Source organism: Ascaphus truei, chromosome 3, assembly GCF_040206685.1.
Source record: "Ascaphus truei isolate aAscTru1 chromosome 3, aAscTru1.hap1, whole genome shotgun sequence".
Lineage (NCBI taxonomy): Eukaryota > Metazoa > Chordata > Amphibia > Anura > Ascaphidae > Ascaphus > Ascaphus truei.
The window spans coordinates 151304876-151327594 of record NC_134485.1 but is presented as its reverse complement, the minus strand read 5'-3'; the positions used below and the strand labels follow the sequence as shown (position 1 = coordinate 151327594).

General features: G+C 49.7%; 1 protein-coding gene across 4 annotated transcripts in view; it reads left to right on the top strand.

Annotated features, from left to right (window-relative positions):
- The window catches only part of INTS2 (integrator complex subunit 2), a 337549-nt gene that overhangs the window by 127282 nt on the left and 187548 nt on the right, over positions 1-22719 (top strand). For all 4 annotated transcript variants that reach the window (XM_075589643.1, XM_075589642.1, XM_075589646.1 and 1 more), the window contains exons 3-4: positions 6477-6703; positions 8218-8343. In XM_075589643.1, the coding sequence (XP_075445758.1) occupies positions 6477-6703; positions 8218-8343 (353 nt within the window). The remainder of the gene's footprint in view (positions 1-6476; positions 6704-8217; positions 8344-22719) is intronic.

Here is a 22719-nt window from a genome sequence, read left to right as displayed (position 1 = left end):
CAGGCGCACACACACACACACACCCAGGCGTACACATACCCAGGCGCGCGCACACACACCCAGGCGCGCGCACACACACCCATGTGCGCACACACACCCATGTGCGCACACACAAACACACACAGGCACACACCAAGGCACACACACACACACACACACAGACACCCACACACACACAGACACCCACACACACCCAGACACCCACACACACCCCGACACCCACACACACCCCGACACCCACACACACCCCGACACCCACACACACCCAGACACCCACACACACACCCAGGCACCCACACACGCACCCAGGCACCCACACACGTACCCACACACGCACCCAGGCACCCACACACGCACCCAGGCACCCACACACGCACCCAGGCACCCACACACGCACCCAGGCAGCCATACACGCACCCAGGCAGCCACACACGCACCCAGACACACATACACGCACCCAGACACACACACACGCACCCAGACACACACACATACACCCAGACACACCCAGATACACACCCACCAAGACAGACACACACACCCAGACACACACACACACCCAGACACACACACACCAAGACACACCCAGACACACCCAGACACACACACACACACACACACACACACACCAAGAGACACACACACCCAGACACCCACCCAGACACACACACACACACACACACACATATCCAGGCACACACACACACCCAGGCGCACACACACACACACACACACCCAGGCGTACACATACCCGGGCGCGTGCACACACACCCAGGCGCGCGCACACACACCCAGGCGCACACACACACACCCATGCACACACACACACACACACACACCCAGACACACACACACACACACACAGGCACACACACACACACACACACCCAGACACACGCACACACACACCCAGAGACACACACACACACACCCAGACACCCCCACCCAGACACCCACACCCCCAGACACCCACACACACCCACCCAGACACACACACACACACACACACACACACACACACACACACACACATATCCAGGCACACACACACACACACATCCAGGCACACACACGCACACACACACGCACACAGATACACACACCCAGGCGCGCACACACACACCCAGGCGCACACCCAGGCGCACACCCAGACACCCAGACACCCACACACACCCCGACACCCACACACACCCCGACACCCACACACACACCCCGACACCCACACACACCCCGACACCCACACACACACCCAGACACCCACACACACACCCAAGCACCCACACACGCACCCAGGTACCCACACACGCACCCAGGCACCCACAAACGCACCCACACACGCACCCAGGCACCCACACACGCACCCAGGCACCCACACACGCACCCAGGCAGCCACACACGCACCCAGACACACATACACGCACCCAGACACACACACACGCACCCAGACACACACACATACACCCAGACACACCCAGATACACACACCAAGACAGACACACACACCCAGACACCCACACACGCACCCAGACACACACCCACACACACCCAGACACCCACACACACCCAGACACCACATACACCCACACACCCACACACACACACACACACACCCAGACGCACACACACACACACACACACACCATCACACACACACACACACACACACACACATCTAGACACACACACACACACCCAGGCACACACACGCACACACACACCCAGACACACACACCGAGACACACGCGCACACACACCCAGACACACCCACCCACCCAGACACCCACACACACCCACCCAGACACCCACACACACCCACCCAGACACCCACACACACCCACCCAGACACCCACACACACCCAGACACCCACACACACACACAGACACCCACACCCACACACACACCCAGACACCCAGACACCCAGGCACCCACACATACACACCCAGACACCCACACACACACCCAGACACCCACACACACACCCAGACACCCACACACACACCCAGACACCCACACACACACCCAGACACCCACACACACGCACCTAGGCACCCACACACGCACCCAGGCACCCACACACGCAAATGAAAAACAAAAATTGTGAGGCGCTACTTATGAAGGTGAAATATATAAATAAAGATAATGTGATAAATTACAAGAGTGCTCAAATATAATAAAAAATGGCAAACTTTGCTGCTCAACCCTCTTGGGAGAAGATCCAGTTTCTCCTATCTTGAATGGTAATAGAGAAGCTTGTGGGGAGCGCAGGTGTCACCATAAATATGTAAGGAAGAAAATAAAATAGTGTAGTATGTCTAAACAAACACAGCAACCTAAACAGGAATCATGAATGGGGACTCACATTCTCCCAGTTGTAATACAGCATTTGAATAGCAATAGATGCAGTGGGTAGATTCAGCAATGTGCAGGGGGGTCTTGCTTGTAAACACTCCCTGATGTCAGCAGGACAAACCCTCAATGGAATGAAAGAAAGACAACTCTAGTGCAACACTGTATGTTCACTAATGATATATTGAAAAAGGCAATTGATATTGCACTTACATGATCAACATGTGCTTAGACACATAAAAATCGATGAGCAGCATTAGTATACTCCATCCACCCCACTCCCGAGGTCGCGTCGCGTCACTTCCGGTCCGGCCCGTTGCGTCACTTCCGGTTTCGTCACACACACACACCCAGACACACACACACACACCCACACACACACACACACACACACACACACACACACACACACACACACACACACCCAGACACACACACACCCAGACACCCAGACACACACACACCAAGACACACACACACACACATCCAGACACACACACACACCCAGACACCCACACACACAGACACACACACCCAGACACCCTCACACACACACCAAGACACACACACACACACACACACCCAGGCACACACACACACCCAGACACACACACACACACACACACACACCCAGACACACACACACACACCAAGACACACACACACACACACACCAAGACACACACACACACACACACACACACACCAAGACACACACCCAGACACACACACCCAGGCACACACACACCCAGGCACACACACACCCAGATACACACACACCCAGACACCCACCCACACACGCACCCAGACACACAAACACACCCAGACACACACACACACCAAGACACACACACACATCAAGACACACACCCAGACACACACACCCAGGCACACACACACCCAGGCACACACACACACATCCAGGCACACACAGACACACACCCAGGCGCACACACAGACACACACCCAGACACACACCCAGACACACACCCAGACACACACCCAGGCGCGCGCACACACACCCAGGCGCGCGCACACACACCCAGGCGCACACACACACACCCAGGCACACACACACACCCAGGCACACACACACACACACCCAGACACACACACCCACACAGACACACCCACCCAGACACCCGCACACACACACCCAGACACCCAAACACCGCAGACACCCACACACCCCCAGACACCCACACACCCCCAGACACCCACACACCCCCAGACACCCACACACCCCCAGACACCCACGCACACACCCAGACACCCACGCACACACCCAGACACCCACGCACACACCCAGACACCCACGCACACACACCCAGACACCCACGCACACACACCCAGACACCCACGCACACACACCCAGACACCCACGCACACACACCCAGACACCCACGCACACACACACCCAGACACCTACGCACACACACCCAGACACCCACGCACACACACCCAGACGCACACACACACACACCCAGACACCCACGCACACACACCCAGACGCACGCACACACACGCACACACACACACACACACACACACACACATCCAGGCACACACACACACACACACACACACCCAGAAACACACACACACACACACACCAAGACACCCACATCCACCCAGACACACACACATCCAGACACACACACACACCCAGACACACACACACACCCAGACACACACACACACACATCCAGGCACACACACACACATCCAGGCACACACACACACCCAGACACACACACGCACACAGACACACACACCCAGGCGCGCACACACATATCCAGGCGCGCGCACACACACCCAGGCACGCACACACACACCCAGGCGCGCGCACACACACACCCAGGCGCGCACACACACAGACGCGCACACACACCCATGTGCACACACACACACACCCAGGCGCGCACACACACACCCAGGCGCGCACACACACAGACGCGCACACACACCCATGTGCACACACACACCCAGGCGCACACACAAACACGCACACAGGCACACACACCGAGGCACACACGCACCCAGACACACACACACACACACCCAGACACCCAGACACCCACACACACCCCGACACCCACACACACACACCCAGACACCCACACACACACAGACACACACACACACACCAAGACACAAACACACACCCACACACACACACACACACAGACACACACACACACACACACACCCACACCCAGACACACACACACACAAACCCAGACACCCACACACAAACCCAGACACCCACACACACAGATACACATGCACACACACACAGATACACATGCACACACACACAGATGCACATGCACGCACACACACGTAGATATACATGCATACACATAGATATACACGCACACAGATACACACAGATACGCACGCAAACAGATACACACACACCGATACGCACACACACACACAGATACACACGCACACACACAGATACACACTACGCACACACACAGATACACGCTCACACACAGGTATGCACGCACACACAGATACACACGCACACACAGATACACACGCACACACAGATACACACGCACACACAGATACACACGTACACACAGATACACACGCACACACACACACAGATACACACACACGCACAGATATGCACACACGCACACAGATACACACACACAGACGCACACGCACACACACGTACACAGATGCGCACACACACACGCACACACAGAAACACACGCACACACAGATGCACACAGATACACACACACACATACACGCGCACACTCACTCATACACAGACAGATACAGATAAACACACACGCACAGATACACACACGCACACACACAGATACGGATGCACACAGATACACACACACACAGATGCGCGCACACACAGATGCACACACACATACAGATGCACACACACACGCACGCACACACACACAGATGCACACACACACACACACAGATGCGCACACACAGATGCACACACACATACACAGATGCACACACACACACACACACACACACACACACACACACACACACACACACACACACACACACACACAGAGAGAGATGCATACACGGATACATACACACACAGACACACACACACACAGCTATTCACACACACACACACACAGATGCGCACACACACGCACACACAGATGCACACACGCACACACAGATGCACACACGCACACACAGATGCACACACACACACACACACACACACACACACACACACACACACACACACACACACACACACACACACACAGATGCATACACGGATACATACACACACAGACACACACACACACACACAGCTATTCACACACACACACACACACACACACACAGATGCACATACACACAGATATACACACACACAGATACACACGCGCACACACAGATACACACACTCCCTCCATGCCTGCCTCAGATATCTTTTTTTTTATTTATATATATATATATATATATATATATATATATATATATATATATATATATATATATATATATATATATAGTTCTTTAGTTTTTTGGCATATTTCAACTAATTAATTAATTGATTTCCAGCCATGGGCCCCATGATTTCTGAAATTCGTCGGTTGAATGTTTCAGGAAGGCTGTCATGTTTTCCATCAGTATCACCTCAGTTATTCTTTCTACAGTTCGCCTTGCGGGGGGCGCTACTTTCTTACAAGACGCCGCACGGTGCAACTAGTAGCCATTAGTATAAATGACACTAGTCGTCTCATGGGTCGGCTTATATATTCAACTGTTTTTTCCAGGAGAAAAGTCAATGGCTCCACAGGAATAGAAAGATCTGTTACATCTTTAATGATAGTTTTTGAATAGTGGCCCAATATTTCTGAATCTCTGGATATGATCACCTTATGTGTGAACCAAATGTGAACCATGTCACCTCTCTGCCCACAGCCCCTCCAGCACAAATCTGATGCTGCCGGTTAGATCTGCCTCAGACGACTCTGTGAGAGATACCAGTGAAATAGTATTTTGTAAATAATAGTTTTCAATTTTAATAACTCCGCAGAGAGAATAAATTCACTTGAAAAGATTAAAGTTTAATTGTAATCACTTAATTTGTAATGCTTTTCCTTTTTAGAGAAGAAGAGAGAACAGCAGTTCAGTACTATGGCAAATGAGAAGGCAGCTCCTCTTGGAATTGATGGGTATCCTTCCAGTTGTGAGGAGCACACGTGTGGCAGAGGAAGCAGACACGGACATAGAGGCTGTCATGTCTGTCTACTCTGGACTGAAAGAAGAACACGTGGTTAAAGCCAGTGCCCTGTTACGTCTATATTGTGCTTTGATGGGGATCGCCGGCCTCAAGTATTGAATCTGTTTCTTTTTTATTTTTATTTATTTTTTGTTTTGATTCTTTTCTTCTTTTCTTAAAGTGTCTGTGGCACTTATTTTTTTTATTAAAAAATAAATAAATGGTACTGTAGATTAGGGGTTGTGTAGATGAGGTTTTACTTTATTGCATATGCAATATGTGTTAACTGGCCTTCACCTTTAAAATTACCCAACAAATGTAGCCTGACCTAATAAGCCATCAGAAGGTCCTCCCATAGGGAAATTGGAGTAAGAAAACGAAGATTGTATTTCTTTTTTTATAGAGCGAAATTAAAAACATGTTCCTACAGCAACAAAACAGAGTAAATGTACAATTCCCCCTTTTAATACATATGCGTTGTTCTAATGTGACAGTACTAATCCACATCTCTCCATTTTTAACATTAATATTTAACACTTGTTTCCCAATTCAAATGGTAACATTAAGAGATTACCGTCAAATTCTTGGTACCTGAGGCACAACATTTTCATGGGTCTTGCCAAAGGACACATACGCCAGGAATCACTAAGCTACGATACGGGATAACTGCCTTAAGGCTTTATTCAATAAGGTCGGTGTAATCTTCCGAAAACTGGAAGACTTTGCATTCTTATGAATAAGGCCCTTAAATATCCAACCAGGTTCTCTCACATAACAAAGCATTTAATACGTGCAGTGTCTGTGCATGTAGGTAAATATATATGCATAATGCTTTGTCTCACAGAACCTGGGACAACGGCACTATCTTTAAGAGGTCTTGACCATATTATATTAATATTGCTTCAAATTAAAAAATGACTTGAGTTTCACAATATTTAATGAGTGAGGAAGGGGAACATTGGACATGTATCTTGTACGGAAGGTAATCTATTTTTGAACAGCACTGTATGATCGCTTTCATATACTACCATAGTTAATTTGGTTAGGGCTTTTTGCAATTTGCCAAAACATTTTGGGGGGAAAAACTGAAAATTTCAATATCTCAAAAGCATTCAGCATTTATTTTTCTTTATAATTAGCAGGCCAGAGGAAAAAATTAATCTGCATACAGTAATGTAAAGAAATGCAGATTTATGACTTATCTAAAGCTTCCTACTCTTGGAGAATGGAGACATTGAAGACATTATTGCCTTACAAAAATGATTGCTGAGAATTCCTGCTGCTGCCTCTACTGTGCTTTAGTTCTGAACATGAACAGTAGATATATCTATATTGTTTAGAGTGCAACAGTGTCTGTATGTTGGTAGTACTTTAATACTTTAAATGCCAATGTGTCCTTCACCATTTTAAAGCTAACAAATAGTTACCCAACACTACAAATTTTATGTTCTATTTTTTAAGACTGTGTAGTACAGTTGTAGGATAAAAACCTAATTTCCCACTACTCAAAAAATCTGAAGCGCTATTATTACCCTCACCAGTGTCGGCATTGCCTTGTGTTTCCCCGGCACTAGATGAAGCAGCAATTTCGATTGAACATTGATGGAGGTTTTTCTATTCATTACAGGCCCACTGACGAAGAGGCCGAGCAAGTCCTCCAGCTCATGACGAGCCGACCGCCCGCGACTCCTGCCGGCGTACGTTTTGTCTCGCTCTCTTTCTGCATGCTGCTGGCTTTTTCCACACTTGTCAGGTGAGTAATATTTCTCAAAAATGTTTGCGATAACTTTTTAAGTTGGCGACCGAAGTTTGATTGTCATTGGTGGTGCCTCAATTAACACTTCTTTCTCATTTACAAACCTAAGCTTCTTTCTTTTTTATTATTTGCTATTGTAAAAAGTTCTCCCTCTCTTTTTGTATAGCAATGTTTTAAAATTAGTGCTTAGATGTTTAAGGATTGAAATTAAGTACAAAACCATAATCTTTTTATTGGTACTTCAACTACAGGCACAAGTCAATGTCTGAAATATAGTGACCTATGGATTAATCCGTTTGTTTTGTTTCTAATTACACTAGCAGACCGTATCAATGCCTTGTAATGCCAGTTGATGAATATTCCGTCTGTTTGTGTCAATCTCAAGGCATTCCAACCATGTTTATATATTTGATTATAAAAGTTGTACCTTGATAAAAGGCTCTAATTAACTTGTTATTTTTTTTAAACTTGTATTTTATTGGTTTTACAAATTATAAGTGGGTAAAGGGGTACAAAAAAACAGAAAAAAGGGTAGGAGGGAGAGGGTACATTTCCAAACAGTTTCCATCTATAGTACATACATTTATTCTTTAGTATGAATACCGTATCATCGTAATTTAAACCTCATTACATCCATTTAAGCCTTCTGTCAGGAGTCAGTGCTGGCTCAAATCCCAGTATGTCACCCATGGTTCCCAAATCCTGAAACAGCTATTGTATCTGTCCTGGATTAAACTGGTGAGTTTTTCCATGGATGTTATATCGATTTTTATTTTTGACTGCTGTAATTGTCGGTGGTTCATTTTGCTTCCAGTGTCTAGCTATCACTGCTTTAGCCGACGATAGAATGTGTTATCAGTGAGTCCATGTTCCTTTCTATGTCCTATGACAGGGGTGGGCAACCTATTTTTTAATATAGCCACAGGTGTGGCGAATTAGAAGTGAAAATAGCCACACAATGTAAAAATTGAGGTATTGTGTTGCACATGCGAAAATTTTAAACACACACTGTTTGAACAAGTTTATAAATTCTCAGGGCCGTTCTATAGTGTGCGCGCCTGTGCGAACGTGCGTACACGTGACACATGCTTTTTGTGTGTATGCTGTGAGCGAGTGAGGTACTGTGTGTATGTGTGTATGTGTGTGTGTGTGTGTGTGTGTGTGTTATAAATACGTTTGAAATAAATAAAGAAATGCTTTAATAAATTATTTATTAACATTGTACATATAGTACACACACACATCAGTGGTGGTAGCGGCGTAAAACCATTATAAAAAGGCTGCTAACCTCAGCCAACTATAACTGCCACGCGCGCGCACGGCGCAGCAAGCGCGCCCTCTATAGAACAGCCCTCAGACCGCAACCCCCCTCATCTGCTCACCCCCGCTTCATCCTCCTCTCACGCCACCACCACTACCCTCCTCATCATCATCTCCTCACCCCCTCATCATCACCATCTCATTTAACCCCCCCTCATCACCATCTCATTTAACCCCCCCTCATCACCATCTCATTTAACCCCCCTCATCACCATCTCATTTAACCCCCCTCATCACCATCTCATTTAACCCCCCTCATCACCATCTCATTTAACCCCCCTCATCACCATCTCATTTAACCCCCCCTCATCATCTCCCCCAGCACCCTTGATCTCCCCCATCACCAAGGACCCCCCCCCCCCCCCACCCCAGTGGTGGGATTCAAAATTTTTAGTAACAGATTATCTCTCACCAGGGGGGGGGGGGAGACAGGGGGAGGGGGGGTAGAGAGAGAGAGACAGGGGGGGGGGGAGTGAGAGACAGATGGGGGAGATGTTTTGTGTTTATGTATTATATTTATGTTTTTTTTAATGTTTTTATTCAGTTGAACAAGACTGCATGTGGGGGGGGGGGAGAAGAGACCAGAGGCCCCCTCACATCACTCCCTGCCCCCCTCACATCTCACATCTTTCCCAGCCCCCCTCACACATCTCTCCCAGCCCCCTCACATCTCTCCCTAACCCCCTCACATCTCTCCCAGCCCCCTCACATCTCTCCCAGCCCCCTCACATCTCTCCCAGCCCCCCTCACACATCTCTCCCAGCCCCCTCACATCTCTACCAGCCCCCCTCACATCACTCTCAGCCCCCTCACATCTCTCCCAGCCCCCCTCACATCTCTCCCAGCCCCCCTCACATATATCTCCCAGCCCCCTCACATCTCTCCCAGCCCCTCTCACATATATCTCCCAGCCCCCTCACATCTCTCCCAGCCCCCCTCACATCTCACATCTCTTCCAGCCCCCCTCACACATCTCTCCCTAACCCTAACCCTCACATCTCTCCCAGCCCCCCTCACATATATCTCCCAGCCCCCTCACATCTCTCCCAGCCCCCCTCACATCTCTTCCAGCCCCCCTCACACATCTCTTCCAGCCCCCCTCACACATCTCTCCCAGCCCCCCTCACATCTCTCCCAGCCCCCCTCACATATATCTCCCAGCCCCTCTCACATCTCACATCTCTTCCAGCCCCCCTCACACATCTCTCCCAGCCCCTTCACATCTCTCCCAGCCCCCTCACATATATCTCCCAGCCCCCTCACATCTCTCCCAGCCCCCCTCACATCTCTTCCAGCCCCCTTCACACATCTCTCCCAGACCCCTCACATCTCTCCCAGCCCCCCTCACATATATCTCCCAGCCCACTCACATCTCTCCCAGCCCACTCACATCTCTCCCAGACCCCTCACATCTCTCCCAGACCCCTCACATCTCTCCCAGTCCTCCCATCCATGCCTACCTTGTCTTGTAGTTGAATCTCTTGAGTCAGAGCAGGAGCAGCACGGGGAGAGGAGCGCTCTATAGTAGCAGCAGACAGGAAGTTCCGGGTCAGGCTGCTGGATGGCGCACCTCCCCTGCAGTCCTGCTTTCATACCAGGCTTTCAGCCTGGTGCCGCATACCATCTCCCCCTGCTGCCTGTTAGCGAATCCCCCCCCCCCCCCCAGGGAGTCCCAGCGGCCCTGTTCGCCACAGTTTCCCTGCCAATGGCGACAGGGTTGCCCACCCTGGTCCTATGAGAATTAATACTGTTTCTACATTCCGAGGATAATCTATTCCCGTTATTCTCTTTAGTTTTATTTTTTTATTTCAAACTTTTTATTGTATTTTTTTTGACACAAGCATCATGGAGATATCAAGTCAATTCACAAAGGAGTATTTTACATCATGTTTTTCCTTTACATTACAAAGAGTCAGAAATCCAAATCATGGAGAATCTAGGTGATTTTAAATTATATATAAATTGCTGAGATCTATGTATACTCCCTTAATTTAATTTAGGAATTCGACTTCTCCCTATTCATCCACATTTAATCCAAGAAAAAAGGGATAGATGGAGATAAGGATAGTTAGAGAAAGAGGGAAGGGGAGAGAGGAAGGGAGGGGGGGGGGGTAAGGGAAGGGAGAAACCTCAAAGGGGAAGGGGGCGGATGGGGCAAGGAGGAGAGGGCTCAACCCCCCCCCCCCTGTCCATCTCCTCCCCCCCCCCCCTCCCCAGACCTGCTCAGCAAAGCACCAGACATTTCTAATATCCCCCTGCGGGTCTATTCTTTGTTTATAGTTTCTTTCCAATTCTTGGTTTCAGGTCCATGGGTTCCACACCTTATGATATTGTTCCATTTTTTGGCTGAGTAGAGCTGAGAGTTGCTCCATGAGCTTTACCTCATTAATTCTTCTAATTACTGTGCGTTTTGATGGGGTTTTAATTTTTTTCCACGCCGCCGCTATGGAGCAGCAGTCCGCGGTAAGGATGAATAAGACTAGTTTACTTTGTGAAGTTTGAAGGTCTTCAATAGGCCTGGCAAGAAGAAAGGACAGGAACAAAAATTGATCGAGTGGACTACCGCTTGCTATGAAAAAAGTTTGGGAACTCACCAGAATTGAAGGTTAAAAAAGTCTTTAATGAAAACTACATAAAATGACAAAACTCCTCCTCCCACATGTTTCGTACCCACTATGGCGCTTTTTCAAGGAGTTGGAAGAAGAAGACAAAAGGACAGCGGTCCATCCGCACTCCCACTCCTAGGAGGTCCTGAATCAAATCCTGGATCATGGTCCAGAAGTTTTTGATTTCTGTACAGGACCACCAGGTGTGGACCAAATCTCCTCTCTGGCCACATCCCCTCCAGCAGAGGTCCGACGTTACAGGGAAAATCTGGCTCAGCCTACTTGGGGTTAGGTACCAGTGAAATAGGATTTTGTATATGTTTTCTTTTGTTATAGTACAAATTGATGTTTTTGCTGTGGATTCCCAGATATCCTCCCAGTCGTCTCTATGTCCACATGGAGGTCTTCTGCTCATTTTATCATATAGGTATGGTTGGCGGCCGCCTCTAACGATGCTATTCCCGTATGTATTTCTGAAATCAAACCCCTCTGGTATAAACCCTTTCCGCACAGCTTTTCAAAATTTGTTAGCTTTGTGAAATTTGACCTTTAAGAGATCGTTATAAGAAAGTGTCTGATCTGAAGAAAGCTGAATATCGGAAGATTCTGGGTTAAATATTTATTTTGAATATCTTGATATGACAGGATCATCCCTTTATCTACCATATCTGCTACTGTTTTAATGTTTAAATCTTTAGTGTGAGAGGGTGACGGGGGGGAGAGGGTGACGGGGGGGAGAGGGTGACGGGGGGGAGAGGGTGACGGGGGGAGAGGGTGACGGGGGGAGAGGGTGACGGGGGGAGAGGGTGACGGAGGGTGAGAGGGTGACGGAGGGTGAGTGACGGGGAGAGGGTGAGTGGCGGGGAGAGTGTGAGTGGCGGGAAGAGAGGGGGAGAGGATGACGGAGAGAAGGTGACGGGGGAGAGGGTGACGAGGAGAGGGTGACAGAGGGTGGATGGGTGTATTCACACACACACAGGAGACAAGGGATGTCGCACATGACAGGTACTGAGGGTTTAATCTCCCCGGGGGCCCTGCTGTAATTACCTGCCCGGGGCTCTCCTCTCTCCCATTGTCCTCGGCAGCAGCACTTCCACCCGCGCTATCAACGCTACTGGCAGCGTTGCTCACCACCTCAGGACACTGCAGCTTAGCACTTCCACCTGGGTTGCCATAATGTGAAGTGCTCCCCCTCCCACCCCCCACCACGAGTGCCGCGCTACCCCTCCCACCCCCCACCACGAGTGCCGCGCTACCCCTCCCCCCACCATGAGGGCCGCGCTCCCCCCCCACCATGAGTGCTCCCCTACCACGAGTGCCGCACTCCCCCCCTCACCTACCACGAGTGCCGCGCTCCTCCCTCCCCCACCACGAGTGCCGCACTACCAACGCTCTGGCTACCATGACTGCTCAGAGAGGCTGGGGAGGAGGAAAGGGCTGGTCAGAGCGGCTGGGGAGGAGGAAAGGGCTGGTCAGAGAGGCTGGGGAGGAGGAAAGGGCTGGTCAGAGAGGCTGGGGAAGAGGAAAGGGCTGGTCAGAGGCTGGGGAGGAGGAAATGGCTGGTCAGGGAGCCGGAAGCGGGGTAATCTGCCGCAGCAACACGAACCCGCCTTTTTTATTTTTTCCCCCTCTTTCAGCGCGAGTGGGGGAAATGAAACAGCAGCATGTACGCTGCTTGGGTCAATCGCCAAGGGACAATTTCGGGTCGCCCTCGGCGACCGGGTGACTGGGTTTGTCGAACAGTGTGTGTGTGTGTGTGTATATGTATATACTAGCTGATATACCCGGCGTTGCCCGGGATTTCATTATCCTGCTCTCCCCCACTCTCTCTCCCCCCATACCCCTCTCTGTCTCCCCCTTTTCTCTTTCTCCCCCCCTTTCTCTTTCTCATTCTCCCCGTTCACCTGAATCTTCCCCCCCCCGCACAGCTCCACCCTCCCTGCATAGCTCCGCCCCCCCCCCCTGCACAGCTCGCCCCCCCTGCACAGCTCGGTCCCCCCCTCCCCTGCACAGCTCGGCCCCCCTGCACAGTGTAGAGGGAGAGGGGGATTGGCCCAGTATTAAAGGGGTTGCACCCCATATGGCCACCCCCTGACCTCACCAGGGAGGCAAAGGGTTAACTGGACTGCGGTCCAGGAATGTGGTTTTCACCTTGCTATGACATGAAAATGTATGTTCTCCTGTTGTATTGTATTTCCACCATGTAAGGTCTGTACCACACACACACTGGGATCCATCCGGGAGGACAAGGGTTAATAGTTAAATAGTGATTATAGCCCTTTGTTTAATGGTCCCGCCTTTTCAGGCACCATTTTGCAGAGTCCCATAGGCCGGCATTGAAGCTCCATTCATTTCAATGGGGAATGAGTGAAAAACTGAGATTTATTTTACAGCGGAGAATTTTGTAATAAACTAAGAAACGGTTTATGTGGTATTTGCATATCTCCGGTTCTGAAGGTCGCAGCGGGCTGAAACTTGGACCCTATAGTGTCCCACTTCCGGCAGTAAGGCCTGGGTAGTTTGGACCTGCTGGACCTAACAGAACCGGTTATTTTAATATGTTTGTGTATTAACCATCATACTGTATTTTCAAAGCGGGCACAAATGCCCGCAAAGATTCCTGCCTACTAAGGAATGCAAATGGTCAGGAGAGCGACCAAATGTTTAGGAAGCAGACCCCTGATCAAAGACTCAGCCACTCTAACTGTTTACATGAGGGCGGAGAAGCATGAAGCTGGAGTGGTTTGTGGGTGTTATAACTCACACTTACAAACAAAGAGTATCCTGCCAGGTACCCCATCTGGTGGACTGCCCGGCACCCCTGATTTGGGTGTGGGACTACAGAAATTAGACCCTCAGGGTCCCAGGACGCATGTGCCAACTAGCTGGGGGGCAGGGGTTAAACTGTGTTCCCACGTTAGAGATTGGATGCAGCTAATTGTTCACCAATAGTCTGCACTCAATAGTAAGAATAGGGTTGAAAGACGATATAAACTGTTGTCAACCCTACAGTCTTTGTCTTCTGATTACATCTTGATTGATACCTGATTGCTGGAGAATTGCTATTTGATACTTCTTCATTCCAACCCCCTAAGTAAGTGTTACCTTCTTGTCTGTTAATTGTACTATCTTGCTGTGTTCACCTATCTAAGGAATAAATATACTTTATTATATCTAAGCCTCGTTCAGTTCAACCCAGTTATTTTGTGTATATTATATCTTGTCATAAGTTACCGTGACAAGCTCTGTAATTAACTGGTGGCAGCGGGGGGACTGAACTGAACCTGTATTACAGTTTACTGAGGGACTCTGTAATACAGTGGGAACTCGAGGTGAATTGCGAGTTCCTGGGACTAAAGATATTGAACACACTGTAGTGCAACATTTAACACAAGTGGTAACCCCACCTCACTGCTACGACCGAACCTCTACCAACCGTGAACCATGAGCGAGGCTGAAGGCTCATCCAATATCCGGACCCGAGCTCAGCTGAAAGACAAGTGCCGTGAATATGGACTGCTCTGGGAGAACCAAGAGGTCGCACAGATGATAGAGGCGATCAGTGATCATGAAGCCCGGCTTGCAGAGCCTCAGGATACGGCTCAGCTTGCCCTTGTACAGCCGCCCGGAGATCAGGGAAGGAACCCAGTGCCGGGGCGGCAGAATCCCGGGGAGGGGGCGAGCGCACCTCCCGGGGGCAGTGCATCAGGAGGGGTACTGGTTGCTGCGGCTACCAGTCCGTTCACCCCTGAAATTATGGCACTGATTTCGGCGTGGAGTGACAGAGGGAGACCGGAGGAGTGGCTGCAGTTTATCACTATGGCAGTGAACAGACCCGCTTATTGCCCCCCTGCACATCACGACAAAGATCTGCTCAAACTGAACCATCACAGTCTCACCAAGTTTGTGGAAGGTACTGATCAGATTGACAGTTTCTTAAAGAACTTTGCAACACAGTGACGGCGGTACAAAGTACTGCCCCAGCACCGGGTCGCACGCTTGGACCCCTTGCTGTCCGGCTTGGCTAAGCAGACAATGATGGCGCTTCCCGATGAGTATGCTGATGACTATGAACACCTGAAAGAGCTGTTGTTATTTCAGTACGGTTTTACCCCTGAAGCCTACCGGGGTAAATTCCGGCTGGAAGAGAGACCGCCCCTGGAGTCCTATGTTACCTACGTGACCCGCATGGCTTTGTATGGGATCCGATGGGTGGAGGGCTGTGAGGCACAGACCTACCATCGCCTGCTGGACCTCATCTTTCAGGAGCAGCTCATGCTGCAGTGCCTGCCGGCGGTGAGGGCTTGGGTGTATGACAAAAAGCCCAAGACTTACCAGGAGGCGGCGAGGCTTGCAGACGACTATGTGGCCAGCCGAGCCCTGATGCCTGCCAAGGCGGCAGCGGCGGCCCCGGCCAAAAGTGTGCCAGTATCCCCCAATGGACTCAGAAGCCGCCTGCGGGCAGCAGTCCACTGAAGGCGGGGGAGCTCCGGCACAAGCGCCGGTGCTACAACTGCAACCGCACTGGTCACATCAGACCAGATTGCCCAGAACCCCTGCGTTCCAGCAGACCCCATCAGGGGCAACGCACCCCAGCTGCGAAGCCGGTGGCCTGCGTGCGGGTGGCTTCCACCAAAGAACCAGGACCAGTCATGGAAACAACTCCCAGCGAGACGTCCCATGTCACCCCTATCCCGGTTTCATCGGTGCCTACAGCCAGGAGCGGAGGACATCTCAGCGCAGACCTGCAGCAGACGGACGACCGGAGCAAACATCTCACCCCGGTCACAGTCGGTGACCGGCAAGCAGTCGGCTTGCTGGATTCAGGAGCTGCAGTGACCCTGGTCGTACCTGATATGGTCCGGCCAGAGGAATTGCTCCCAGGACCTGGGATGCAGATCACTGTGGCCGACGGAGAGCCACGTTTCCTGCAAGTTGCCAGGATCTTTTTGGATTGGGGGGAGGGACAGGGTGTACGGGAGGTGGGGGTTTTACCCGGTTTGGATGCTGAGGTTCTTCTTGGCAACTATCTGGGACCGATGACCTGCACCTACGACCGGGTACCCAGACCCGCTGCGGTGGCGGCGGTTACCCGGAGCCAGACAGCGGCAATGGCTGCGGCGCCAGTCCCCCTGCCTTTGGGAAATATACTGGACACCTAACAAGCTCCTATTGAACCCCCAAAATAACCACAACATATATATATAAGCATATGAGTGTCACAGAGGAGTGCTACTGAGCATGGCAATATATATTTAAAACCAGAGACAGAACATAAAACACAGACAAAGCTCAGTTTTAGCACATCCAGTGAAACTCATACACGGTACCGTGCCTAAATATATATGTATAAATATCTATTAAGTAAAATGGTCTTTTAGTTTGATATTTTTGGCCAAAATTGTTGTAAGCCCCTGAGCCAACTTCACGGCAGACCACAAATCAGGGGTCCCTAACGCTAATATAAATTCTTAATAACCTGTGTAATAACAGGAAGAATGATTTATAGTAAATCTGTCAATATTAGTTGCAAAGTTCTAAGTCTGATTGAAGCCTTTATTAACCTGTACATTACCAGGAAAAACACTCTGTATTAGAGTTGTCACAACCATCCTGCAAGCAAACAAGTGCCCCTGTGTGGAAGATGCTATGGAGTGAGCCCTTAACCATTTAAATGTGGGAGGGGGTGAGCTTAAATTAAGTAGGAGGTTGCCACCCTCCAATCAGCCAGGACTAGCTGAAACACAATTGTAAAATATACTGGACACCTAACAAGCTCCTATTGAACCCCCAAAATAACCACAACATATATATAAGCATATGAGTGTCACAGAGGAGTGCTACTGAGCATGGCAATATATATTTAAAACCAGAGACAGAACATAAAACACAGACAAAGCTCAGTTTTAGCACATCCAGTGAAACTCATACACGGTACAATGCCAATAGCGAAGGGCGCTGAGGAGCCCGGGGAGGTAAGCCAGGATCAGTTGCAACCACAGACCGACTTACTGTTCCCCCTCACCCTTCCTCATTCCCCTGACAATGATATGACTGGGGGGTGGCCAGAATTAGGAGCCCAGTTTAGGGAGGCAGTGAAGGCAGACCCTACCCTGGCCGGCGTGAGACTCCGGGCGTCCGAGTCTCAGGCAGGGGAGGGCACTGAGTATTGCATATGGCATAAGGGACTTCTGTATAGAGAAGAAGGGAACCCAGGGATAGAGGAGGGATTGACCGGTAAGCGACAGCTAGTAGTACCCCAGGGGTACCGACAGCAACTGTTACGGGTAGCTTACTCTATTCCGTTAGCGGGGCATCAGGGGGTCAACAGAACGCGAGCCCGGTTATTACAGCGTTACTACTGGCCGGGGGCATCTCGAGATGTGGGCACTTTCTGCCGCTCTTGTGATGCCTGCCAGCGAGTAGGTAAGGCGGGCGACAGTGTGAAGGCACCCCTGAAACACCTACCGGTAGTAGGGGAACCCTTCCAGAAAGTAGCGATGGACCTTGTAGGACCCCTTATGATTCCTAGCAGGTCAGGGAAGTGCTACATCCTCACGGTGGTGGATTTTGCCACCCGGTATCCTGAGGCGGTAGCGCTTGGCACCATAGATGCCAAGACAGTGGCAGCAGCATTGCTGAACATTTTTTCTAGGGTAGGTTTCCCTAGTGAGATCCTAACCGATCATGGGTCGCAGTTCATGAGTGAACTGCTACATTGTCTCTGGGATGCATGCGGTGTACAGCACCGGCGCACTACCCCTTACCATCCCCAGAAAAACGGATTATGTGAGAGGTTTAACGGTACCCTGAAGCAGATGCTTCGGACCTATATAGAGGCGGAGGGGAAAGACTGGGAGATTCATTTACAGCACTTGCTGTTTGCCTACTGAGAGGTACCGCAGGAATCTATAGGCTTCTCCCCCTTCGAGCTACTATATGGCCGCAGGGTATGTGGACCTCTGGACCTATTCCGTGAGGGATGGGAAGGGGAGGCTACTGCTACTGATGCTTCAGTGATCCAGTATGTAGTAGATCTCCGGGACCGGTTGGAGATGCTCATGGCCCACCTCAGGGCCGCTCAGACCAAGCAGAAGCAATGGTATGACTGGAATGCCCGTAGCAGAGAATTCATCCCAGGACAGCAGGTGCTTGTTCTCAAACCCACTCGGGAGAACAAGTTGATGGCTGCCTGGTCGGGACCGTACCCGGTCATCCGAAAGGTGAATGAGTACAACTATGTTGTACAGGTAAAGCCTGAGAGGCATAAGACATATCACGTTAATATGTTGAAGGAATACAAGCACCGAGTATGGGAGCAGTAATGGCCATTTGTAGCCCACTGCTGGAGGATCCGGCGAGCAATGCTCTGCCTGATCTCCTAGGGGAGGCTGGGCAGGGAAACACTGTGGAACAGGTGGAGATAGGGGCACAATTAAGTGCTAGGCAGAAGGAAGAAGCCAGGGACATGCTAGCTAGGTATAGGGCCCTCTTCACTGACATGCCAGGGACCGCACATCTCACAAAACACCCAGTGCACACAGGAGACCTGCAGCCTCTGCATACGCACGCTTATAGAGTGTCAGCAGAGGTCAAGACCAGTATGGAGAGGGAGATAGAGGAGATGCTGACCCTAGGGGTAATTACTCCGTCCCAGAGTCCTTGGGCATGGCCGGTAGTTCTAGTCCCTAAGAAGGACAAGACCACCCGGTTTTGTGTGGACTACCGCTTGCTCAACGCTGGGACGGTGTCAGATGCCTACCCCATGCCCCGCATGGATGAGTTACTGGATGAACTCGCGGGCTCAAAGTATCTGACCACCATGGATTTGAGCAAAGGCTATTGGCAAATCCCACTGACCCTGGAGGCTAGTTAGAAGTCAGCATTCATCACTTCAAGTGGCCTCTATGAGTTTTTAGTGATGCCATTTGGGATGAAGAATGCCCCGGCCACCTTCCAACGCCTGGTCAATAGGTTACTGGAAGGGATGCAGAGCTATGCCAGGGCTTACTTAGATGACATTGCTGTCTTTAGTAATTCCTGGGACTCCCACTTAGGACATGTAGCTGCGATGCTGGATAGGATTAGGGAGGCTGGGCTGACCCTGAATCCCACAAAGTGTATGGTAGGGATGGCAGAGGTCCTGTACTTAGGGCACAGGGTGGGTGGAGGGCACCTCAAACCAGAGCCAGCCAAGGTAGAAGCCATAGTTCAGTGGCCTGTTCCAAAAACCAAGAAACAGGTCATGGCATTTTTGGGCACCACAGGGTACTATAGGAAATTTGTCCCACAGTACAGCGCTGTGGCCAAACCCCTGACTGATTTGACCAGAAAGCAACTGCCTGTGCTTATTACCTGGACTCCTGCCTGTGAAACTGCATTTCAGGCACTGAAAACTGCGCTTGCTGGGGCCCCCATACTGGCTGCCCCGGACTATACCAAACATTTTCTTATACAGACTGATGCCTCGGTCTATGGCATTGGGGCTGTGTTGAGCCAGGTGGGGGAAGACGGCAGAGAGCACCCTGTGGTGTACCTCAGCCGCAAATAACTACCCAGGGAGGTGGCATATGCCACCATTGAGAAGGAGTGCTTGGCCATTGTGTGGGCACTCAAAAAGCTCCAGCCCTATGTGTATGGGAGGGCTTTCACGGTCCTCACAGACCACAACCCCCTGAGTTGGCTGCAAAGGGCCTCAGGGGAGAATGCCAAGTTGCTAAGGTGGAGCTTGGCCCTGCAAGAATTTGAGTTCACTATTCAGCAAAAGAAGGGTAGGGAGAACAGCAATGCTGATGGACTTTCGCGTCAGGACTATCCCTCTGAGACGGAATAATGTTTGCTTAATATATCTCATTGTGTCCACCTGGTGGTGCAGTATACATACCCTGTCAGCCTTTGATTTACGTGAACATTGTGGGTGTTTCTCCCCCCCCCCCCCCCCATTTTTTGTTTTATATGTTTTTAACATATTATAATTGACATTAAAGCTTGTTTATTTTCTAGTGGATATTGAGAGTGCTCATTCTTGAGACTTTTTTTATTTATTCTTGTCTCAGAGCACCGACCATTCTCTTTAATTTAGAGCTTATTCTATGGCCTTGTTAATACTCTTTATTAGTTGTGTATGCAGAGTCCACACACACTCACACACACAAAGAAAAAGTATAAGGTGCGCAAAACTGATTTAAAATAGTGTTGCAATGATGTCTATGAGTGCACACCACCCCAAAGAAAAATCAGAGACACAGGTGCATGGATATACAACACCTGAAGGATAAATACGTGAACAAGTCCTATATTTGAATTCCACAACGAGATGTACAATGTAGCAGAAATAACAGGCACATCAGTAAAATGCTTTCAGATCGCTGCATCAAAGGGGCTGATAATCTCAGGAACCGCTCACTCCGTCTGTGTGCTTGAACGCAGAAGCTTCACTGCTCAGCTGTAATCAGCAGTTGCGCAGGTCCTCTGATGGTGACGTCACTCCCCTAAACTGCGATACCGCTGGCTCCGTTCACTCGGTGAGATTAGCCCCAGGGCTCAATTCCGAAATTGTTATTACAGTCCCAATAGCCTTTAAATAAGGCTTTGAAGCAAATAGAAAGACAATTAAAAGTCCTGAATATAACAGAAAATAGGGAGATCTACTGAGAGACCCTCACCTTACTAGTTTCGTCTGAGTTTAGACTTCTTCCGGGGCTCATGTTACTGATGTGCCTGTTATTTCTGCTACATTGTACATCTCGTTGTGGAATTCGAATATAGGACTTGTTCACGTATTTATCCTTCAGGTGTTGTATATCCATGCACCTGTGTCTCTGATTTTTCTTTGGGCTGGTGTGCACTCATAGACATCATTGCAACACTATTTTAAATCAGTTTTGCGCACCTTATACTTTTTCTTTGTGTGTGTATGTGTGTGCGTGGACTCTGCATACACAACTAATAAAGGGTATTAACAAGGCCATAGAATAAGCTCTAAATTAAAGAGAATGGTTGGTGCTCTGAGACAAGAATAAATAAAAAAAAGTCTCAAGAATGAGCACTCTCAATATCCACTAGAAAATAAACAAGCTTTAATGTCAATTATAATATGTTAAAAACATATAAAACAAAAAATGGGGGGGGGGGGGAAACACCCACAATGTTCACGTAAATCAAAGGCTGACAGGGTATGTATACTGCACCACAAGGTGCAATGGAAATCCTCCCGAAGGGGGTCTAGGCGCCGCACAGCCGTGAAAAAAAGGACTTGGAGAAGGCTGATGTAGTGACTTGTAAAAAATACTTTATTAGCACAGCGTGCAAACAGATCCTCTGACGCGTTTCAGCCTGTCAGGCCTTTGTCAAAGAGTGATCCGTTTGCATGAAAAGCATCCATTTGTAGTCTGTGAAACGGATCACTCTTTGACAAAGGCCTGACAGGCTGAAACGCATCAGAGGA